This window comes from Harpia harpyja, chromosome 2 (assembly GCF_026419915.1).
Source record: "Harpia harpyja isolate bHarHar1 chromosome 2, bHarHar1 primary haplotype, whole genome shotgun sequence".
Taxonomy (NCBI): Eukaryota; Metazoa; Chordata; class Aves; order Accipitriformes; family Accipitridae; genus Harpia; species Harpia harpyja.
Genome location: NC_068941.1, coordinates 40,833,764 through 40,855,933, shown reverse-complemented (window position 1 = coordinate 40,855,933; position 22,170 = coordinate 40,833,764). Strand labels below are relative to the sequence as shown.

At 38.7% G+C, this 22,170-nt stretch overlaps 1 protein-coding gene across 18 annotated transcripts in view; it reads right to left on the bottom strand.

Moving 5' to 3' along the window:
* Nucleotides 1-238: 238 nt before the first annotated feature.
* Nucleotides 239-22,170, bottom strand: part of TRIM2 (tripartite motif containing 2) — a 118,158-nt gene continuing 96,226 nt past the window's right edge. For 17 of the 18 annotated variants that reach the window (XM_052777504.1, XM_052777539.1, XM_052777484.1 and 14 more), the window contains 6 exons: nucleotides 17,245-17,348; nucleotides 15,765-15,932; nucleotides 10,132-10,312; nucleotides 8,391-8,461; nucleotides 5,742-5,882; nucleotides 239-4,716 (listed from right to left, as the gene is read on the bottom strand). In XM_052777504.1, coding sequence (XP_052633464.1) covers nucleotides 4,564-4,716; nucleotides 5,742-5,882; nucleotides 8,391-8,461; nucleotides 10,132-10,312; nucleotides 15,765-15,932; nucleotides 17,245-17,348 — 818 coding nt within the window. In that variant the 3' untranslated portion in view covers nucleotides 239-4,563. The remainder of the gene's footprint in view (nucleotides 4,717-5,741; nucleotides 5,883-8,390; nucleotides 8,462-10,131; nucleotides 10,313-15,764; nucleotides 15,933-17,244; nucleotides 17,349-22,170) is intronic. The other variant, XM_052777574.1, reaches the window with a different exon arrangement.

Sequence of the window (22,170 nt, the reverse complement as noted above, 5' to 3'; positions counted from 1 at the left end):
AGAAGACAAGGAAGCTCCAGTTCCCACCTTCTTCCCAAGAAGGACCCAACTCCCTCTTTCCTCTGTGTCTCCATAAACGCTAAACACCCTTGAAACCAACACAGTGTTCTTGGCTTGTGTCCTGTGGTGTCAGGGGTTCCTTTTAGAAAAAATTGCCCATCTTCCTGCATTATGGGGCTATTTTTAGGGACAGTGTGTATGAGACATATGAAAAATAAATCCTCAATCATGAAAATAAGAGGAAACAAGCTTTATTTTTATTATTTGAAATTTTTGTGCGTGGTAAAGGTACACATTTGACTCTGGTTTTCCTACATTTCCAAGACAGAGTAATTTTTTTTTTAATCATCGGCTAAAGCATCAAGAATACCGTGGCACACAGGAAGCTAAAACTACACACACACACAAACACTTTGATGCGCATCTTTCATCCTTGACCTTAAGGAGACAAAGTTTGTATTTAGCCTCACAGGGATTTAAAAAAAAACCAAAAACAAACCAACAACAAAAAAACCCCAAGTGAGAAGAATATTTCATTATGAGTGTCAAGAGAGTGCAAGGCTTACATGTACACAAAACATACAAGATTGACATACAAAGATGGAATGTACAAAAACTTTTTTAAAAAATCAAGAAAAAAGACAGACTCACTCCTAGAATTGGAAAGCTGCAGCATATCAACTGGTAGAGATTTCTAACAGGGGCTACTGCCAATCACTATGCAGCTTAGGGAACATTCCCGTGTCATAAAGCCAAAGCAAAAGTGTCAGGGTTAAGGCCGTGTTGCTCACAAACATCAACTGAAGTGCTGTACATTCATCGGAAATAACAAAACCCGTTAGGAATCTTCCCACTCCGTAGCACAAATACCTTTCGCGCACTCTCCACAAACAGGCCAAAACAATCACTGCTCACAATTCTTAAAGAAAATTTTCAATGTACATCATGATTTCATAACGAGCTGTCACCCACAACCGAAAGTCATTTCTTTATAGCAAACACAACATATTGGGCACTTGTAGTTCTCATTATGGCAACACTAGATCCTTAGTTATAAAAAATATCGACATAAAATCAAAAGCCCTCTAGCTTTTACAGAACAAAAGAGCATTTACTAATAAATAACTCTCCATCTACATTAGGCAAATGCTTGCCTAAACCATTTTCCTTTTCTTTTTCAGCTACCTTGCTGCTGGTTTAGCCTATGTAAAAATCCCCTACTGTTTATATTGGATTTATCTGAACATATCCTTTTATTCTATTCACAAAACAATGAAAATATAGTTGGCTAGTTTGTCCTAAAATGCTCCAAATTACACAAGATCTGATAACCTTTTGAGATTACTTTTGAGTTGAAGATTAGTTAAATGAAGCACATACTTTCACCATTCATGCTGTGCTGCTAGTCAATTAGCATTCCAGGGAAGTCAAGGGAACATTTGGTTATACCTGAAATCTGGCAGCAGAATGCCTATAAAGCCTTTAATAAATGCTAACAACTCAGCAAATCAAGTAGTGCAATTTTGACGTTCACTTAATTGGATGAGAAAAGAATCTGCCAGCTTTTTAGAACAGAATTTCTGCTTTGGTTGCTCTTTGTAAGGTTTGTAAGCCAAGCATTTTAGCCAAATTGGCCTCAGAAGCACACCGTAAAAGCAATGTGTTTCTCAGTTTCCCAGTGCCAGGCGGATAAGGTCAGGCCTTGGAAGAGAACGCCCTATGCCACTGAATTTGAAATTGTAGCTGGCAGCATTAGCTATCAGAAGGAACTCCAAATTAGTGACATTTTTCATGTGCAGTAAGTGCTGCTTTGGTGATAATGTCTGAAACCTCAATAATGTCTGAAAACCCAAAAGACTATTCAATCTTAAGAAAAAATCCACACCACCCCTAATAGCTGTTAGGTGGGTTCTAAGGGGGTTGTGTGCAGAATTCTGTATTTCATCAGGATGCACTGGGCTGACATAGGTTATATAAAATCCTGGTAAACAATGCTGAGTCAAAGGGACTGAAAATCTTTTGAAGAAAAGTGTGTACATGGAATAGTACAGTCTTAAGTATATGTTTTGATATATAGGTTAGGGTCTGATTTCTGTGGTTCTCAGAGATCCTGGCAACAGAGGATTTGGCAATGTTTCCTGAGTGGAAACCATGCAAATTTAGCAAAATGTTATTATAAAAATCCAAATTTGGAACTAGATTGGATTAATAGTATCCATAACTGACAGCAACAGCACATTTCTCATTTTCTTTTTATGTTTTTATCTCAAATAACCCAGGCAACCTCTTTTTCTTCTTAATAAATACAGTTAAAATGCTACATACCTTTTCTTCATTGATAAATTAGCCATTTAAGGGCATTCCAATGTCAGAAATTGTTTGTTTGCCAGAAGGTTGCGTATAAGGACACTTAGAGGAAATTACTTGATCATCAGAAAATTTGGTCTACAACTTTGTTAAATTTTGATAGGACAGTTTATTGTGTAATGACTGAGATTCTGAATTTTAGGACAAACTCGGTTCAAGCAGAGGATATTTTGTTCTCTTGGTAATGACAGACTTGATTTTTATAATCTCAAAAATGTTACCACCAGTTTCTTAGCTGCATTATATAGTCCAAACCTTAAGCCTTATACACAAAATATTTATTCAAATGAAATAAGCAAACTTTTCTTTGCACGAGAATTTGTAAATTGGCTCTATGTGCAAAAAATAAACAAGGGAAAGAAGAGGAAACATCTTTAAGAAACAGTAATTAAAAAACAGACAAACTCCACATTTAAGAGTTTTGGGGTCTGCATTTTTACAAGTCAAATGCATCTTTACAAAAAACCCATTAGTTTTTCTCAAAGTCATTGAAACAACAACCTTTCAGAAATAAGACAAATACTTATAACAAGTAATTTAACAAAGATTTCTTTCAATTTTGCAAACATGCTTAAGATACTCCCCTGTTCCTGACCCAATGCCCTTTTGTTTCAAGGCCCTAAAAATGAGAAAAGACAGTACTTCCCAGGCTATTGTAGGCATTGGCAGCAAGCTCACCAGCTCCTCAAATGAGGTTTAAGAGTGAGCACTACTCTATCTATATTAGGCTATGGTAGCAATTCATCCTTTGACCACTGGATTTAGAAATAAGAATAAAGCCAATGCTACTTTAAAAAGGACGAGTTCACGCTTAAAAAAAACAACATTAAAAACAGAACCAAGTCATATGATTGTAAGCATTTCCAATTAAATTAATATTTCAACAAAGAACACAGTAGAGAGATCCAGCAGGAAGAAGGAGGGACATTTTTCAGAGTACTGCCATTGTCAAATGGCATACATATGTTCCAGTTTGCTGAAATAACGTACATTTACCTTTTTTATTTTTGTGGCAATCAGGCATACATACATACACACAAACAAATCGGAACAAATCTCACAGTCCTTATTTTGTCCTCTAACAAAATTCCCTTTGATGAAGGACTTCAGGAATTGGTTCAAATTCATTCTTATTTGTAACGTATTTTTTTCTCATGTAAAAACAAATAGCTTTGGTAACCCTTGGCTTTCCTATACAACCTCTGTTTACCACAGTTCCTTTGGTTGTATAATGTAGGTCCTCCATAGGGGTACCTCTCTGGCTTTCTGTCCTGTGTGATGCTGCATTTTATTTTATTGGTTAATACAATGAGTTGCCTTAAGGAAACATGGCAATGAACACATATGAAAGAGTGGCACACATGAGGTTAATTGAGTTGACATTGTAATAACCCTGATCCTAATGAACTAGTTTGGTGTCAAAAGGTCTGTCGTTATACAGAAATTCAGCTCTCATTAATGTATCACTACAATTAAGTTTTTCCAGAGCTTTAGAAATGTCAGGTCTCTGCAAAGTCCTTCCAGCACATTGAGCAAGAGGAAGAGTGAAAAACAAGCACATGAAACAATCCTTCATTAATCCCACATGGGTAGGGAATTTGCATTGATTCTCATAGTGCTAAACGTTGAGCTGTGTTAGGTCTGACGGTTAGAGCTAGACGGATTTTGTGAGACTTAACCTTATACTAAAAGGACCTACTTGTTATAGATAGTAAGACTGAAGAATGTTAAAAGTGTAATACCTACCATGATAATGAGATCTAGAAGATTCCCAGGATCACCTCTGGGTTAAATAATGCATAACAATGATACTTCTTCAAATTTGGAAGCTCTGAGCAGGAGCTACCCTTCGCAGTCTTCAAAAAGCTTTGGGGACTTTTCCCAAATTTTTCTCATTTTTGCCTGATTAGTTAATTCCAGTTCCATAAGTTGCAGTTTGCATTTAATATCACATTGTCTTTATTAATTCAGTTAAAGAGGTTTTTGTGTATTAACCCTTACAACAAAAAGTTCAGTGAGAAACGTAAGAGGTGCAAGTCCTATGTAAACAAGGTAAGTTTGGAAATTAACACGAGAAGTCCGTAAGAGACTCCTTCATTATTAAAAATGAACTCAAAGTAGGAGATATCCTGCATTGGATCTCTAGGACCAGTCTTTTCTTAAGGGTGGACGATTATCCAGCTCCAGAGCTCATTGCTACTGTAAGTATCGATAGACCTTGAAGCAGTGATTTCCAGAGTCTGCAACTACAACATGGCCATCTGAAGTAAGGGCCAGACCTTGGGGACCATAAAGTGGGTCAGCAGAGGTGTTAATGTAGGATAAAAATGATCCACTTCCATCAAAAACCTTTGAGGGTGAGAAAGCACAGAATAAATGTTATGAATAAAAAAGAAAAATAGCGGACACAAGTCTGCTCTCAATTATACCATTATACTTCTCATTTCTGAAACGGCTGACATACACTAAAATAAACAAGGGCAGAATCTTATCTGTTATTCTCGTAATATACAAGTTTATATACAAATGTATTTTCTTATTAAAAAGAACTAATTAAAGCTGCCAGAATCTTTGGCAAGAATTAAACATGCAATGAAATTATAATAAAAAGAGCACTCGACTGTTCCTTGTTCTAAAAATAGCCAACTACAATAAATCAAACTCAGTCAGGAACTCAACCAACACCTTGTTTTCCTAACAAATATTACTGTTGTGGCTAGCATGACTCTTAGGTTCCCACACATAGAAAACCAGGAATTTGTTTACACTGTTGACAGTGCTTCCTGAGAACAACTCATAAGCGGCTCCCTCATCTTTATATTCAGTGAAAATAATACATACACTTAGTTATTTAATAGATGTTCTTTGGCAAATAAGAAGCCTTTGTGATTAGCACTTGAAAGATAAAAAGAGTGCAACTCTCATAACTTAAAAGCAGAATATTTTCTCAACAGTTAAAAAAAGATGATAAAAATCTGCTGCATTTGCCTCAGGGTCTATACAGATCATTTGCTTTTTCGTATTTTCCACCATGTCTCTAATCTTCTGTTGGTGATTATAAATTACTATCATCTCAGCAATGCTTGCAAGTCTCCTTAGTCATCAAATAGCTTTTGGGGAACTACTTGGAGACAAAAGCCTTGGTCACAGTAACCATCAGAGTTGCTAGCAGTCACACTGGAGAGTCCACGATCTGACACCACCAGTTCTAAAACTGGACAGACCAGCAATGAGGCATATAAAAGGTTGTGTTAGAAACCACATCACTTCCAATGCTGCTATCCTGTTTCTTGGGAAGTCTGAAGACTTCAATGGCCAGTTATCAATCCATTAGTTTTCCTAATCAAGCACCTTTGAAATACAGACATTTCTACCTGTATTCGGCTGTTTCCCCAATCTGCTACGATAATATTTCCATTAGAATCTACAGCTACTCCAGTTGGTGCATTAAATTGTCCATTTCCTTCTCCATTTGATCCAAACTTCAGTATGAATTCTCCCTCCTGGTTAAATACCTGTATGGGTTAAAACAAAAACCTGAATATGGCATCGTATCAAATATTAGTAATCTACTACACACACACACATACACACACACACAGCTCAGACACAGAGGTGGAGGCCCCCAGGAACCCTTCTGCAGCTTGTGCATCTTTCAAGAAGAGCTGAGTGCAGATACAGCACTGGGAGTCAGTCCTACAGAAACACAACTGAGCAGATACACTCTTCCCTGACTTTCATAATCTTAACACATATTGAGAATCATGGCACGCTGCTCTCTGTATAGACAGTTCAGCAACTGAATTCTCTGTGATGTTAACAGGTTTAGATAGCAGAAAGATGGAACCAGTCAATGACTATTCTGTCAGTGACCTGGATGCACCAATGGAACCAAGTGAGATAGAGGATGTGTAATTTACATATTACCATAGCCATCTCTATTTATTTTGGTCCATCTTGGACCCAGGCCCAGCTGTGCCACAAGGTCCAACAGCGTTCTTAGAGACCAGCTGTGGCTTGCACAAGAAAATGCAAAGACCTGACGAGTGCCAAGTGCACACTGAAGTGCTAAGAAGGGGAAGATGTGAGGAAATCATCACTCACAGTGAACAGAGAGAAAGCATTTGGGGGAGAAAATTAATGAAGTACCAGGTTGGTGCGTCAGATGATTAAAGAATGTAGAAAAAGTCAACTAATAAAAAAACCAGGCAAAGATGTATTGCTCTCTCCCTGGGTTAAACTGGGGATGGCGAGTGACTGAATTAGAGAGAAGATTACATTGAGTAGGATTTTCCATAGAAGATGCCTGCAGGAAGGAACACGCTTGAAGGTTAATGGGGGAGGAAGGATAATGTTGCCGAGTGAGGATGTTTCATTCAAGACACTGGTGGCAGGAAGAGGCTTTGGGACCTGTAAGAGTGAAATTTATTTATTTATAAATGTATTTGTTATTTAAAATGAAATGTACTCTCTGCTCTTTTCCCCACCATCTAACAACAGATAACAGCATCACCCAGATTATAAATTACTCTCCAGAGTGTCAACAATTATCTGTACCAATTTAGAGAACGCTACAAATATAAGAATGTTTTCCAGTTAGTACCAAGTTGTAACAAGTAACATTTTTATCCCATTGAGTCACACCAGAGACAGACGGGAACGCTCTGTTCTCATTAGGAACGCAATAATTATAAATTTGTTAAGATGCCACACTTCTTACATCTCTTCACTTGCTTTTTTTCATTTTAGTTTGCCCTTGTTAACTCTCTCCAGGCATTCTTGTTACCACGGTAAATCCTGCTGGTAGAAGGGTAATTTATGGATTCATAGGCCTCCTGCTGCTAAACCACGTAAACAATCTGCTTTAGGGCTCCTAGAGCAGTCTTGGTTTCTTTGTTGTAATCCAAACCACATGAGTTGCCACTTCCTTTCTAATTCCAAAAGGATACAAGAGCAAGGTCGTCATTCAAAAACTAGATGATTCAGCACTGCTCAGGACATGAGGGTGTCTATGCTTAGACAGTGATTGCCTATTTCAGGTGAATATATAAGATTCATCATTGCAATTATGAACACTGAAGAACTGGACTGAGGGTTCATCTTTGTGTTCAATCAGAACAGGCAGCCATTAGGTAAAATCCCACGGATTTCACCGGTGTGTGGGACCGGCACACGTGGCCTGAGAACCCGGGTAGGACAGCATTCTGCTGCCCGTGTCCTCCTGCTGCTGCTGCTGCTGCGTGTTGAGGCAAGGAAAAAGAGTGTAGAAAGTGACTGAAAAGGAATGTCACAGCCTGAAAACAAACAAGCGTAGGTGAGTAATTTCTGAAATGGCCTGTAGCTCCTTCATATACATTTTCCACCACATGACATCTCAACATGTATCCTTGTTTTGGTTTATTATTGGGACAAACAAATATACCACCCTATCTTACCATGACTGTTTAACAGGCCACGAATCAGGACGTCCCATAGGTGTAAGGACTAGTGGCCAGTTCTGCCCAGTGCAGGAGGTACTGGGTGAAAACCGATGGTCTGTGTTACCCAGTTGTTAAGAGTATCAGGTTGTAAATGGATCCAGTAATCTTAAAGCTTACAGGTATGGAATTAAAGATTGTCAGGTATCTTTACTTTGTTATAATTTTATTCAACTAGAAATGTGGGAAGCTTTTACTGGGAAATTCAAAAGCAGTTACCAGACTTACTTAAAATAGGAAAGAACGTAGGGTAAATAACAGGTTTGGCAGAGAGCTAACAAAAATAACTAAGTTGATATTATTTATCTCAGGTACAACTTATGTTTAAGCAACTGAATCAGAGAACATTATAGTGGCCCCAAAGGCAACGGATTATATCTCCATTAAGCAATGTAGTGCATGCAAAGGTCTCTGAATGTGCAGTCTTTATATCAGACCTCATACATACAGAGTGTGATCTCTTTGTTTTTAACAATACTTTATTTTCCCTAAGAAAGTACCATGACGAAATAAAAAGCTTTCCAAGTTGCCATTAATTGACAGTACCTTGACAGAATGGTTATGAAAATCCGTAACGATAATTTCATTGTTGCTGTTTACAGCTGCAAAATGAGGACCTGCAATGCAGAGGAAGAAAAACAAATAATAAAAATAATACCACTAAATAAAAAAGTTTGCTTAAATAAAAAAAAATATTCAGCCTGCCAGAATATTATATTTGGCTTCTGAGCAATAATTGTCAAACTGGGAATATCAATTTCAAATTAAGAGTAATTTTGTTTCATGTTTTAAAAAGCTCAGCATGCCTTTTTGTAAACACGAAGAATTTCTTTTTCAACCAGTTGTCACTGTTATCAATAAGCATTGTTCATTCCTTCTTCTCTCATATACAGATGACCATGTAGATATTTATGTGCTTATTAACAAGACAAAATGTGTAGTGCTTAGGCATAAAGTTGTGTATACACTGATATAGTTCTCAAAAAAGTTAATGTAAAGTCTTAATTGAAAGTGTCTCTGCTTTGTGTGCTCACTTCTTACAAGCATTTGAGCAACCAAGTTTTAGGATAGATACAAAAGTTACTTAGAAGAACACAGGGAAAAAAGTGTATTTTTTGCTTTATTCTGTGTATTGAACTATGTGCGCAAACTTGAATAAAAAGAAATGGTAGCTTGGAAACAGGCAAGTATGTGAATCAAAATACTTGGTCCTATTTTGAGTTATTAAACAGATCAGAACTCAGTTTAATTTTCACAGTACATCAGTGTAAACTACAAAAAGAGTGAAAACCTTTACACTGAAAACACTCAAGTAATGACAATTCACCTGTTTTATGTAGCCTACCACCAAGAAAAGGTGATACATTTCTCAAACGCACTGTTACAGAGTATTTGCACACTTATTTTCAGGAGGTATTCTTATAAATTTTTATAAATTAAAGAAATTGGACATACCCAGAAAATGTTGGTGACACTTAGCTGTGTTAGACCCAAAGCTCTTATAAGTTATATATATGGCACTTGTGCTATAAGACATTGCAAGAGATCTCAAGTCAGATGAAAGCAGTTACACCATTGATGGTATTTCTCTCTTACGCTGTGAACCAGTCAGAACATCAGGCCTATCTATAACTACTTATTCAGAGTGACCCAACACCTGCAAAATGACCTGCATATGTAATTTGGCATCTTCATTTCAAATTTTGAAAGGACAGCTATGCACTCAAAATATATCAGTTTGGGTTTTTTTAAACTTAATTGCATGTTCTAATTGAAAGACACCATGTGCAAGCAGTCAGTTGAATGTAAGTGGCAATTTCCTCAAATGGGCATTTTCCATTTGCCTAACTACGTCTTCCTGATCTCAGTCTTAACACTATCCCATTACACTCATTTTCTAATGGGAAGATACCACCTAGGGCATTGGTTAATGTGTATCTGATCACTGAAAACACAAAGCAGGTGTTTGAGTTGATTATGGTGAACAGCAGAGTGTGGGCATTACAAAGCATTTATAAAATGCTAGTTAAGATCAGTCTTGGGTCACTGATCTGAAATGCTTCCAGGCACAGAGAGGTAGATAAAACAATCTGGTTACAGCTACATTTGCAGAACAGATGTTGCAGTCTTCCTGACCAATTAAACAAAGGGTGAAGTGAACAGGAGCTGTACGTTTAGTAGAACCTTTCCCCCACAGGAAAAACGAGTAGGATGTAGCGTCTTCAACATGCTCAAACATCATGCAAATGTGAGCAGAAGAGGCAAGAAGAGGGGATTTACATATTACCATCAAGTGTACCTGCAAACTGCTTGTCACCATTTCCTCGACTACCGAACCTGGTGACTATTTTCCCGTTTGGCTGGAAGATGAAGACACAGCATGCTTTATTGTCCACTACAATGATGTGTCCATTACGATCCACAGAAACACCTTTAGGGCCCATGAGCTTTCCAGACCCAATTTTGGCCTAAAAGGGAAAACACAAAACAGGAAAATACATTGGCATGATAGAAGTAAGTTAGTACAGTTCAGACTGTATTACAGGCAGACAGCGGGTTGGAGAGACATTTTTGTCATCAAAAGTTTCTCATTGGTGAGTGATTGTTTTTATCAGCTCTTATTGTGTACTTCATAATTTTGTTCGTCAGCTGAAAAAAGACTGCTTTCTGTATGTCCTTTATAGAGTGGAAAATCTGCCACCTCAGCAACTGAGTCCAAATATACAACTCATGAGAAACGAAATCATCAGATTTGTGTGTCTTGATAAATTACAGCATCTGTCAGGAACCATCACAAATGGCTGTATAGCCAGCACTAGTGTACCAGCAGGATAGGCAGACAGGCATAAAGGACTTCTGCCTCCTACTGCATGATATTTCTGAGTCCAGTGACCATCTGGTTATGGACGGGGAAACATGCCTTTACCACTGCCTGCTACATCAAGGCAGTCAGAGCTTATACTTGGAGCATCAGAGCTGGGTGGGATGTAGGCTATGATGTCCTGTGTTGCCTTTCTTGGGTGAATGAGACACTGTGCAGCTTCTGAGTGCTCTTGGAAAGAATTTGAGCAGAGCTAAAGCTCAGGCTAACCTCTATATCTTCCACCAGATCCACGTGGGATTGCTTCATTCACTGCTTAGACACATGAAGTGTCAGCTGAAACCTGCAAAGGAGATAGGATCGTGCTGCCAAACAGCAATAAAGTAATCTTTGAAACACTAAACAAATCAAAGCTTGCTCCTGCCTTAGGTAAATAAAATTATTTCCATAATTGTAAATAGGCCTTGTGACTACCAAAAACATCTGCCAGCATAATCAGCAACAGGAGGGGAATTATATACAATATTCCATATTGTATCAATGGAAAAACCTTCAGTGGAGATGAGGTGGATTTCACACACAGTGAATTATTTGGAATGGCTAGAGAGCTGTCAAAATAACTCAGAAAATGTTAGAAGCGTTCTTTAGTAGGATCAAAAAGAAGGGGATCTAAGCAACAGCATCCCATACAGCCCAGAGAAAGCAGAAATTGAGGCAAAGCCTCTAAAGGACCCATGACCTACCTGGGCATATACCCAAGAAGATTCTAGGATCACCTTGCAACCCATTTCACATTTTTCACCATTCTGCTCTTTTTTTCAGGCAGAGGTTCTAGAAACTGGTTTAATCTACATAAAATCAGTTGAGTTTTGACCTTTCAGTTAGAAAAAGGTTATAAAAATATGACCTAATTGTTTGGGGGGTTTGTTGTTGGAATGCAGCAACTTGCTTTCTGGTTTTGGTTGTTTTTTTTAAATGAGGGGCAGATTTGGAAGCAGTTATCCAGGTTGGTTCCAAAAATCTGGTCTCCTGCCAGCCTCTTTTCTGTGCTGGACAGGCAATCCACCAAACAGGCTGTGTTGAAAGTATGGATCCCAGAACTTTCAGATCCTGTAGTAATTTGTGAGACACATCCTACAAACTGAGGTCCATCTCTTTGGCAGAGAACATGATTTCCTGTTTCCTTTAGAATTTAAATGAAATAGATACTGAGATATTTGTCGTCTTTATGAAACAAGACCATTTTTCACATCACTCCCTTTGCAGGGTAGGACAGATCACCACCTAGAACAAGCAATACTTCTGACTTCTCTGCCCCCCTCCCCTACCTCCTGCAAGTGGTGAGGGGTAGCTGAAGCTCTGTTAGTCTGTGACTAACTATCAAGGTGGGACAGATTACAGGGTATGGAGAAGATCCATTACCTGACTCATTTCTCTCAATTCCCTAATGTTTTCAAAGCAAACAACCATGTTAGTATCTGAAGGAGCTCAACTACCCTTAGCAAGCCCCATGCTCCTGTTCCACAGTACATTCTCATGGGTGGGGTTGCAGGTAGAAATAAGAGCCATCCTAAAATAAAGCCATCTAGGTTCCCTGAGGCTGTCTGGTACAAAGTCACCAGCATTACTACACAACCTCTTTCAGTCTCAAATAAAGATAACTCCAGGGAGTAAATCCTGAAGCTTCAAGACTATGCTTAGCCAACGTGCAATGATCATGTGTCTGGTTTATGTTCAGGTACATATGCTGTTATAAATTGCTAAATATTTAGGCAAAACCCACCTAATTAAATCATGCTAAAATATCCCCAGGGAGAACTATTAAAAATGACTTTGTGTTCACCAGGGGAAAGATATGAGCAGACCTACAAAATGTATTTGGATTGCATAACAACAAAGCAGCAAAAACATAAACCAAATGCAAATCAGTAGATTTATTTCCTTTGGGGTGATTAAATCATATTCCTTTCTTTCCTCTGGGATGCCCATGTGTTTGTCTGCTTGTGCATTGCACCACCTCCTTACCATCTTTCAGGATTCCTATGGAAAAATGACTCAGGCTCATGAGTACAGTGCCTTCCTGCCCATATAAATACACATGGAAAAAAGTCATGAATAAATCACGTACTACATTAATGGGCACTCAGTGCTGAGAAGAGTAATAAAAATCACTATTCTTGGGCCAGGATTTAAAATATAATTTGCAGGCAGCAATAAATTATGCCCAGCTAGAGTTTGCAGTACTTTTTACTAAAAATCTCTGTTTCCAGTTTAGATCAAAATATGCTGATGACACATTACTGGATCTGGCTGAACATATGCTTTGTATATTTTTATTTCAGAAGGTTTCTTAGAATTATAGGTTTGATTATTTAGAACAGAACATTATGAAACCCAGTCATTCCGGTTAAGTGTATGAATGGAAGTATTTTCAGACTTTTCTGCCATTAGAAATGAATAAAGTATAATGAATCATCTGAACCCTTAATACAAATAATGTGTTTAATTGAATTCAGTCAAGGACGTTATGGCCCTTACTTTATAGGCTCTTATGAATTTAGACTGGTTTTCAAATATATGTTTATAAAGTCACCCTACCCAGATGGAAAATATTCTACTGTGTGATATTCCTACAGGTAAAAAAATCAGCTAGCCTATATAAGAATTTATAAAGACTTTTCCACTGTAGAAGTAGGTGTGTTAGGGCTTTATGTTTAACTCCACCGATCTTGTTGCTGTCTGAAAGGTTCATGATTGTCAGGAATTAATTTACAGACTTTCAACACACAATCTTTTTCTGTTTGAGAACTTCCCTAATACGGAGATACAGCTTTGTCACACATTGCAATGTCACACCATAAATGGATTTATCATTCACGTGACCGTCTTAATTAAAATGTGACCACTTAACCACACTCCACAGAACTATTCCTATCTGAACATGCAACCAGCTTCAAGCAGCTCTGTTCTTAATTCTTCTAATGAGACAAGAAAAAATAAAGTCTGACAGATAAAATGTTTCCTTTCATGTTTGCCCACTCATCTAAACTTGATCTTGACTTGCAGCCCTGTTTGGCTGATAACAAGCTATGTTAGATACAACCCTTCAAGACTAGAAAGAACGTAATTCTCTCCTCAGAGGCCAAAAATCATTCTCTTGGATCTGTTCTCCAGTTCCTTCACTAGATTTGAACACCACCACTGCCACAGAAGCTGATACTGCTGCTTCACCATGCATTCTCTCCTCAGTCTAGCAACATGTCTTCTATAACAGTTCTCTTAAGGAATTTCAGAGTAATTTATAGAGGAAGCCAGCACTGTTATCTGCCTTTTATAGATGAGGAAAATAAAGCACTGGGAAGTGAAATGGAAGATCACTAGTCACCTGTGAGACCCATGGCATAGCCAGAAACAGATGCCCCAATTCCTAAGACCCTATTTGAGGCGTTATCATTCACAGGATAATACAGCCTTTCATTTTAAGACACTCGTGTTTTTGTGTAACCTTAGATTAGGGTTTGTCCACCTCTGCATTATGCAAGTTTTACAGCCTTGAGAAAATGGAACTCTGTCTTTGTTGCTACCAGTGACTGAGGAAGGTGACACTTTTCTGCCTGGCAGTGGAGGTTGCTGGGGTGAGTCAGCCCAGTGCTGTAATCAGTGAGATGCCTGGGCCTGGCTCCAGGGGAAATTTGCCTTCTGGCTCACATGACTATTAAAATGCTGCTAAGGGAGAGTAAGTGTAAGCAAATACAGAAAGAAGGGGACACCAACAAAAATAGTTAAAGTTCAAAACAGCCCCCGATAACAGAGCTAACAACTGGCGGACCACCTGCATCAGAGATCGTATACAATGACAAAGGTACAGTTCTTTGAAGGGAAACACCATTATCCCTTTATCTATCTCTCTGTGTATCTTAGCACAGCGTTGCCCAGTTTAATCTGACAAAGCCTCTGTAAGAATTACCATTGCCAACACACAAGAAATTACAAGGCTTTGCCCAGATTCCCACAGGCTAGATCTGTGATATCCATGTCTTGTGCTTCAACTATGTGGTTATGCCTGCCCTCCACGTATAAAACGCTTCTACAAACATTTGTATATTTTTCTCTCATAAATATAGCCTGTTGCATTGAATCTAAAAATATTTTATACCATTGATGCTTCATCTCTCATTTAATCAGTCTAGTCCCAAGAACTATAAAGTTCGATGCACTAACTTGTATTAACCACACAAACATTGCCAACTTTACACAGCTCTTGCAATCCAACAAAAATATTGACTAAAAACAAAGCTAGGCTCCATGTCACAGGAACTACCTTAATAATTAATTTTTTTCAGTACCTGTGTCCCTGCTGCTAGCATATAGAGCCATGGCTTTTTCCTCCAGAGCTGGCACCATCCAAAGTGCTGGATTTACAGCATGTCTTGAGAAGGAAGGAAAACAAGCCATCCATGCTCTGTGTCCAGATCAAGCCAGTTCACATTAAAGACTTTAATGGTTATTTAAAACACACGTAGGTTACTCAGAGTATTTGGATTCTTAACTAAGTGACATCTTTCTTTGGTTTTGTTTTGGTGTCTTCATGTTATTCAAGGTTTTCTGGCTGGTATGTATGGAGTAAATAGAGGAAGTCATCATCAGTCTGCTACCTTATTTTTCTCCTCCATATGTGACTGAAGAGCCTTATGTCCTCCTCATAAGTTTTTATGTGTATCTGTGTGTATATACATATATGCACACACGTTTCTGCATAATCAGAATATTAATGATATGAAGGTTGTTGAGCTAGTCCAACTAGACTTGATGACATTAGCTATCCTTGACTATAAGTTATGGAAAGGCTTCCAAGCACCTAGTATGTAGAACTGTAAAATGGAACATATCGTCTCTATTTGGTGTAACATTAGCATCACAGCTGTGACCTCTTCCTATTAATTTTACAACGTGGCTGTGTCATGGGTTTCCATATCACAACAATGGAATTTGGACTAAGGTACAACCAAACTATGTAGTTTCTTGACAAAAAAACCCATTACTTTGCATTCCTTTGTAAGACGGAGAAAGCTCAGGAGAGTTCACATGGTAACTCATACCTTAAATTTTCCATCTGATGAGAATATGCTAACCCATTTGTTATCATAATCTGCAATAATGATGTCACCACTGGGATGCACAGCCACTCCTGTTGGCCGTTGCAGCTGGCCAGGAGACCTTCCTCGTATGCCAAAACGGCTTTTGAACTGACCATCATTGGAAAATATCTGTAACAGAAAACATTCATTTTAAAATTAAGTCTGCAAAATAACATAATCTATTTCTTGGAGCTTAGATTTTAGCAAGTCACTAATGAACACAATAGTCAGGAAGAGAGTTAGGAACATGAAGCACTTTTACACGGTCCATATTTGAAAGTGAAAGTGATTCTAATTTAAGAAGAGGCTTCCACCTGGACTCTAATTTCAAAATAAAGAAGTTCTCTGCACTTACATTGCACTGTTTCTTCAGTGATCTCAAAGTTCTTTACAAACATTAGTGAATTAAGCTTTACAATGTCCCTCTCAGCTGGAAGGAAGTGGTGTTATTCCCATATTAGAAATGAGGAAACTGAGGCACTGTGTGACTCAGCCACAGTCAAATACTAAGTCTGTAGAAAAGATAGGAATAGAAGCTAAAAGAGAATTTCAAAATTTAATTATTTGACTTAGGGATAAGTACTAGGCCATTTCCTAAGAGATGTTTTAGCCACGCAAAATTCAGTCCACCGGTTGTGTCCCCAAGCCAGGTAATTAGACACTGAAGTTCCTCTGAAGTGGCTGCAAATTACAAAGTGTGAGGGTGCTGATAAATATTTGACTCTGTCTCTTTGAAAAGGCCTGGAAACAAGTTCTTACTGCATGTAGCTTGCTGAATCTCACATACTGAAGAACAAGCCACACACTGCTGCCTTGTTCGTTGCTACCACATGGACAGCCTGAAGAGTGATTACAAATTGTTAATGGTAAAAAAGATACATGGTGAGCAAAGAAAAAACACAGCTTGATTTTAACACAGGTTACAGAAGCCCAGAAATCATGGGTGTCAGGGGTGCTACCACAGAAAAGATTTGATCATGATAACAGACAGAAAAGTCAATTAAGTAGACTAAAAGCCATTTGAAAATGACATCTACATGGGGTTTTTTGTATTTGTATTTGCTTAAGAAATTGTATTTGTGGCACCTTGCCTTAGATTTATATTTGGAAACATGGAGCAACAAATTTACAATGTAAAATGGTATTTACAAAAAGGCATTTTTCCAGATTATTGCACCACTTGTTTTCTTCATTCATTGTCAAATATCGTAAGGAAGGGAAATAAACTCTGATATACATACTAGATATAGTGTAGATCCGAAAAACATAGCTGCAGGTCAAGAAGATGGAATGATAATGGACGACAAACAAGATGAGCTTCCTCTGTATTTTCTGTATCTGCTTGACTTGTACAAAATGTGTCTTTCCTGGACTACAAAGAAGGCAGAGGTGTGGGGGCAGGGAGAAAAAGAAAAATACTGGAAGTGGCATATCCTCATACCTGCACACACTGGTTGTTACTGTCTGCTATTAATATTTTTCCATTTGTAGATGCAGCTACACCTTGAAGATTTGTAAATTCCCCTTTGTTTCTTCCTTTGGTGCCTAAAATTGAACACAAAGCACATAAGAAATCAGATTAGACAGGACTAATCAGTCAGGACCTAAATGCCAACACATGCATTTATTACATCCTTGATCCATAGATTTCTATTTTGAAGAGTTCTTATCACTGCTACAACTTCAAAGAACCATCTCAGTAACATATCCACAATTCTAAGTACATGAAGGGATTGTTCTTACTCTTTGGCATGTATGCCATCTCAGCGCCCATCAACATAATTACCTCTTTGGCCTTCACAAATCAAACTGTTCACAATTTCCCTCTTGTGTGAGGGAACCAGTAAAATGTTTTTTCATAAGTGATGGACTTCTTTTAAACTGCGGATTTTTATTCAACTGAGAAGACAATGAAAGGGGCAGTACTGTGGGAACATACAGACAGAGACTAAAATAAGAACATGGACAGATGACAAGGTTTTAGTACAATTAGCTAAATCTCCTCAGTGATGCCAAAAAGTTGAGATAAAACGTATCAGTGATCACTTTGGTTCGGGCCATTTCAAGACAGGGAATTTTCCTGCTCACTCATACACAGTCTCCTGTCGTAGGCTTCAAAAATCCCCTTAGAAGGGAAACTCAGGTGAAGAACTGGTTTTGAATGATTGGGACCTGTGGGCCAATGAAGACCAACACCTGGAGACTGACTGCTTCTGTAAAGACCTTAGATTGTTCTAATAAAGTAGTGTACACACACAGAGGTCCCATTTTTATCCAGGACAAATGCAATAGTGATTTACATAGAACTGTCTTTTCCCCATTGGCTTAAGGCGATAAGGAGCTGTAAAATGTCAAATTTTCACAAAAGGTCATTAAGTTTAGGTGCCTCATTACTTAGATGTTTGTTCTGAGATGTTCCAAGAAGAGTCACCCAGCAAACTGGTATCTTTAAAAGGTCAGCCCTAAAGTGGCTGGTCCAAATTACACCTGGAGCACAGGAACAGCATCCAAATTCCTGCTTTGTTTGTAAAGGAGGCTCAGGGGTCTTTAGACAAGACTGCAATTATGATCTTGGACCCCAAGGTTATTCATAATGAATGAATGAATTTTGAAACAAAAAGAATTTATAAGCTGTTCTTTCCAATACTTGGATGCAGCACTATTTTTCCTGGTGAAGTATTTTTACAAGCATTCGCTGGCTGTGTATCAGACATTAATTGGTTTCAATATATGGTTTTAACAGAAAAACGTGTATTTTATTTTAGTCAATCCAAAATATCCTGGTGCTCAATGATTAAAACTATTCTGACTGTGATACCCAATATAAGACATACATATTAGCTCTAGTTTGTATTTAGCTTTCATTAGGGATGTGTATGCTCTTAACAACCCTTCTTTCTGCTCTGGTGATGGCTGTGGGATGCATATTTCCTGTCACTGGCTAACAAGTAACATTTAATTCCTCTGCACGTGGTGCTGCAAGCATGTCCCTTTGTTTCAAGGCTTGTTTTCTTGAACTCCATATGCTCCATCCTCTAAACAAGGCAAATACTTCTCAATTTTTCTACTGCAAGGGGAAAGTACATATTCAGGGAATAGTGAGTTACACACCAATTACATTACCCCCACTTGAGCCATTTCTGTGTATTCTTTTAATGAGCAGTGCCGGAGGGATGCATGCAGTAATTTTTTTCCACCATATGCTAATGATAAGTTTCCTTTTTGCCTTTTAGCCAAAGAGAATGGATGAAAAGGGAGAAACATTCCTTTTACTACTGAGAGTAAAGGGAAAACATTTGTTAGAAAAGAGGAGGCGTAAGCTAGAGCATCTGGAACCAACTAGCACAAACTTTATGGAATGTATGCTCTTTACCCTTAGAAAAATGTTCTTGAAAGTCAAGGAATTTCATTTTTAAAAATAAGAGACACCTATATAAAGAGTTACTCAGAGTGTTCTTCAGTGGGACCTTGTAAATACACATCAAAGGAAAAACCGAAGAAATTATCTAGGAATGCCATAGTCACATTTCACAGTAAGTTTAAGAAATAGTAATTTATTAGCACAGCTGCAGATGAAATTCAGCTCCATGCAATGTCCTTGTACATAGCACTTTGCAGCTATTAAACCCACCACATAGGTCCTAATTTGCACACAGGCCTTTATACAGTCCCCTCTGGAGTGGCACATATTTCTCTGAAGAAGAAAGCTGAGGTTAGTGAAACACAGCTTATTTCCTAACTTATGTTCAAGAGGAAAACAGATAACTTTGAACTTTCTGATTTGAATAATTCACTATGCCAGCAAAGATCTGAGTCCAAGCACAGGTAGTGGCAGCAGTTCAGATGATGAGAGGAAATCTTGTAGTAAAGTTTGTCAGCCTCTGGAAAAGCAGGTTCCTGCAACTGACTCTGTAACACCAAAGGATAATAGCTCCGTCCTGTAAGTAGAGATTCCTGCCTTATAAACATAGCTGCCTGAAAGAGAGTCTTCAGCAAGTGTTTTAGTGCAAGACAGCACCCCTCTGTATCAAGGCACCCCATGATTTGTCTCCTCTTCCCTCAGTCATGGGCGGTCACCCATCACTCCTTAGCCTAGGGAGGCACCAACATTTCAAATGCACAGGGCTGGAACCAGAGGATGGTTGTGGGATCCTCATTCCAGTGTCTCCCACACAGCCTAGTTTAGAGGTGAAAGCCTGCATCTTTCATGCCTGTCTTTGCCCAGCCTTACCTCCCTCCAGTTCTGACCTACTGCGGGGCACAAAGGAGGAAAAGACAGACATTTTACTGCAACTTCTGTGGCAAGCTGCTGGGGATTGGGAGAGGACAGCAGAGTTTTCAAAAGGGGAAAGCTGAACAGAGTTATTAGGAAGCAGATCTGTGGAATAGCTCCTTTTATACCATCTTTGTATACAGATAACAAACAATCAGATTTGCCATAGCCCTATCTAATTCCTTCTGGTATTACTGAGCGTAGCCTGCACAAACCAATTAATTTAGCTTTGAAGATATGCTTTCAACAAAAGAGTATCCATTTTCAGCTCAAGACAATCTAGCACACATAAAATGCTTCATAATTTCAACCTTTTATTCTTGCACAATAGAGGCCAGATTGAATCTCACCAAATAGAAGGAAAAAAACCCTAAAAGCCCATTAACTTCACGGGAGATGTTAAAAATTACATCACGTAACTGCAGTAAGAATCTGCTCTGTAAGTGCTGGGCATCTGGACAAACCTGTTGCACAATGTACATTTTTGATGCTCGTAGTAATAGGAGTGGGGTTTTTGCTAAGTTTTACTAATATGAATAATAACCTCCCTGCTTGCTAACCTAGATTTACCAGCTTCCTCAAACACAACGAAAAACCATGTTGCTGTCCCCAGCAGGAAGGGAATGGATTCAGAGAGACAAAAACCCTGCAGAAAGATTACAGATTAATGGGGAGACTTTAGAGGTTGCAAGTAGCCATAACCTGTTGTGTAAGTACCATTGCTTTCCTGCCTACACCACTTCAAAAATTTCTTCCTGGACTGTTCTCTATGTGGTACTGAAAAAAAAGGATAAAACTAAACAGCATGGAAAGGTCTACATGCATACTGCATAGACAGGTATCAAGGAGTTTTGTTCTTGTTCCATAGCTTCATTTCTTTTTTCCTCAGAGCGCCAAAAGATACTTAGCGAAACCTTACATGTTATGAGGATGTGATGCCCTCTCTTATAACATGTGAAACACAAAAGGCTCTGTAGTAAAACTGCACCAAACCAGATTGTTAACAAGCCATGTGCTTGCAAAATAAATGTCAGTGTTTCTAATCCAAGTTCGCATGCAAATCTAAGTTTTAAAATCAATCAATCTGTTGGAGGGAGGTGCACAATGTTTGTTAACCTTTAAAGATGAATGAATAATTCAGTTGGAACTCTGGCAGATACTCCTGCACACTGCTGGTAGTGAAGTTTGGGCTGATTTGTATTGATTTGCTTTACACAGCATCTGTCCCTAAAGCTTGGCCAACACCACCTCCAAGCCTTGCTTGTGCAGCAGAGCCCCTGCCGCCACAGCTAGGTATGCATAAATCCTGGGGGTAGGCGCACCGCAGAAGCAGTTCTTTGCTGGTACAGCAGCAAAACCCCGAACGACATGAGTCACACCAAGACCAGGTCTCTGTCATCAGGACATCAGACCCATGCTGGGGATTTTGCAAGCAATGTTCTCAGAGTTCTTCACCCCCTGTCCAATACAGGTATGACTGCAAAACTATGTAATGTGGGCCCAGCCAAATTTCACACTGGCCATCACAAACCCCTAAAGAGTTCATGACAAGCCTCAGAAGGATTTGAGCTAAGAAACTGGAAAATGAAATTCTATTTCCCCATTACTAGGTGTTCCTACTTCTACAGAAATATAAATTCTGTATAGAAAACATCTTGCTATTTCATACTGCTTACTAATGGGTTTGTTCCGGAGTTCCGAAATAGAGAATGAAGAACAACTGGTTAAAGTGTATCAGAGGGGCCTCTGTGTTTCATGTGTCATACTTCCGCACTACATGGAACAACTACACGTACACATCCCTTCCTTCTCCTATGCCCTTAGCCAGGCCATAATTTGGCCAGGACAGGACCTTGCTGGAAAGGTAGAGAAGGGACAGGGAAATGGGAGGAAGCAGGTGGGAGAAGGTTCCTCTGGACGATCCATACAAGGGGGCTAACTGCGGTTGGAAAAATACATGTTTTTTCAAGGAGATGTGTACCCATATAACCCACTTGTATTTCTATAAAAGCTCAAAAAATATGTATCTGCAGGCAGCCCTGTTCCTTTCAAACAGGGAAATCCAATACAGAGTTTCAGGCAGAGGCCTTCAGA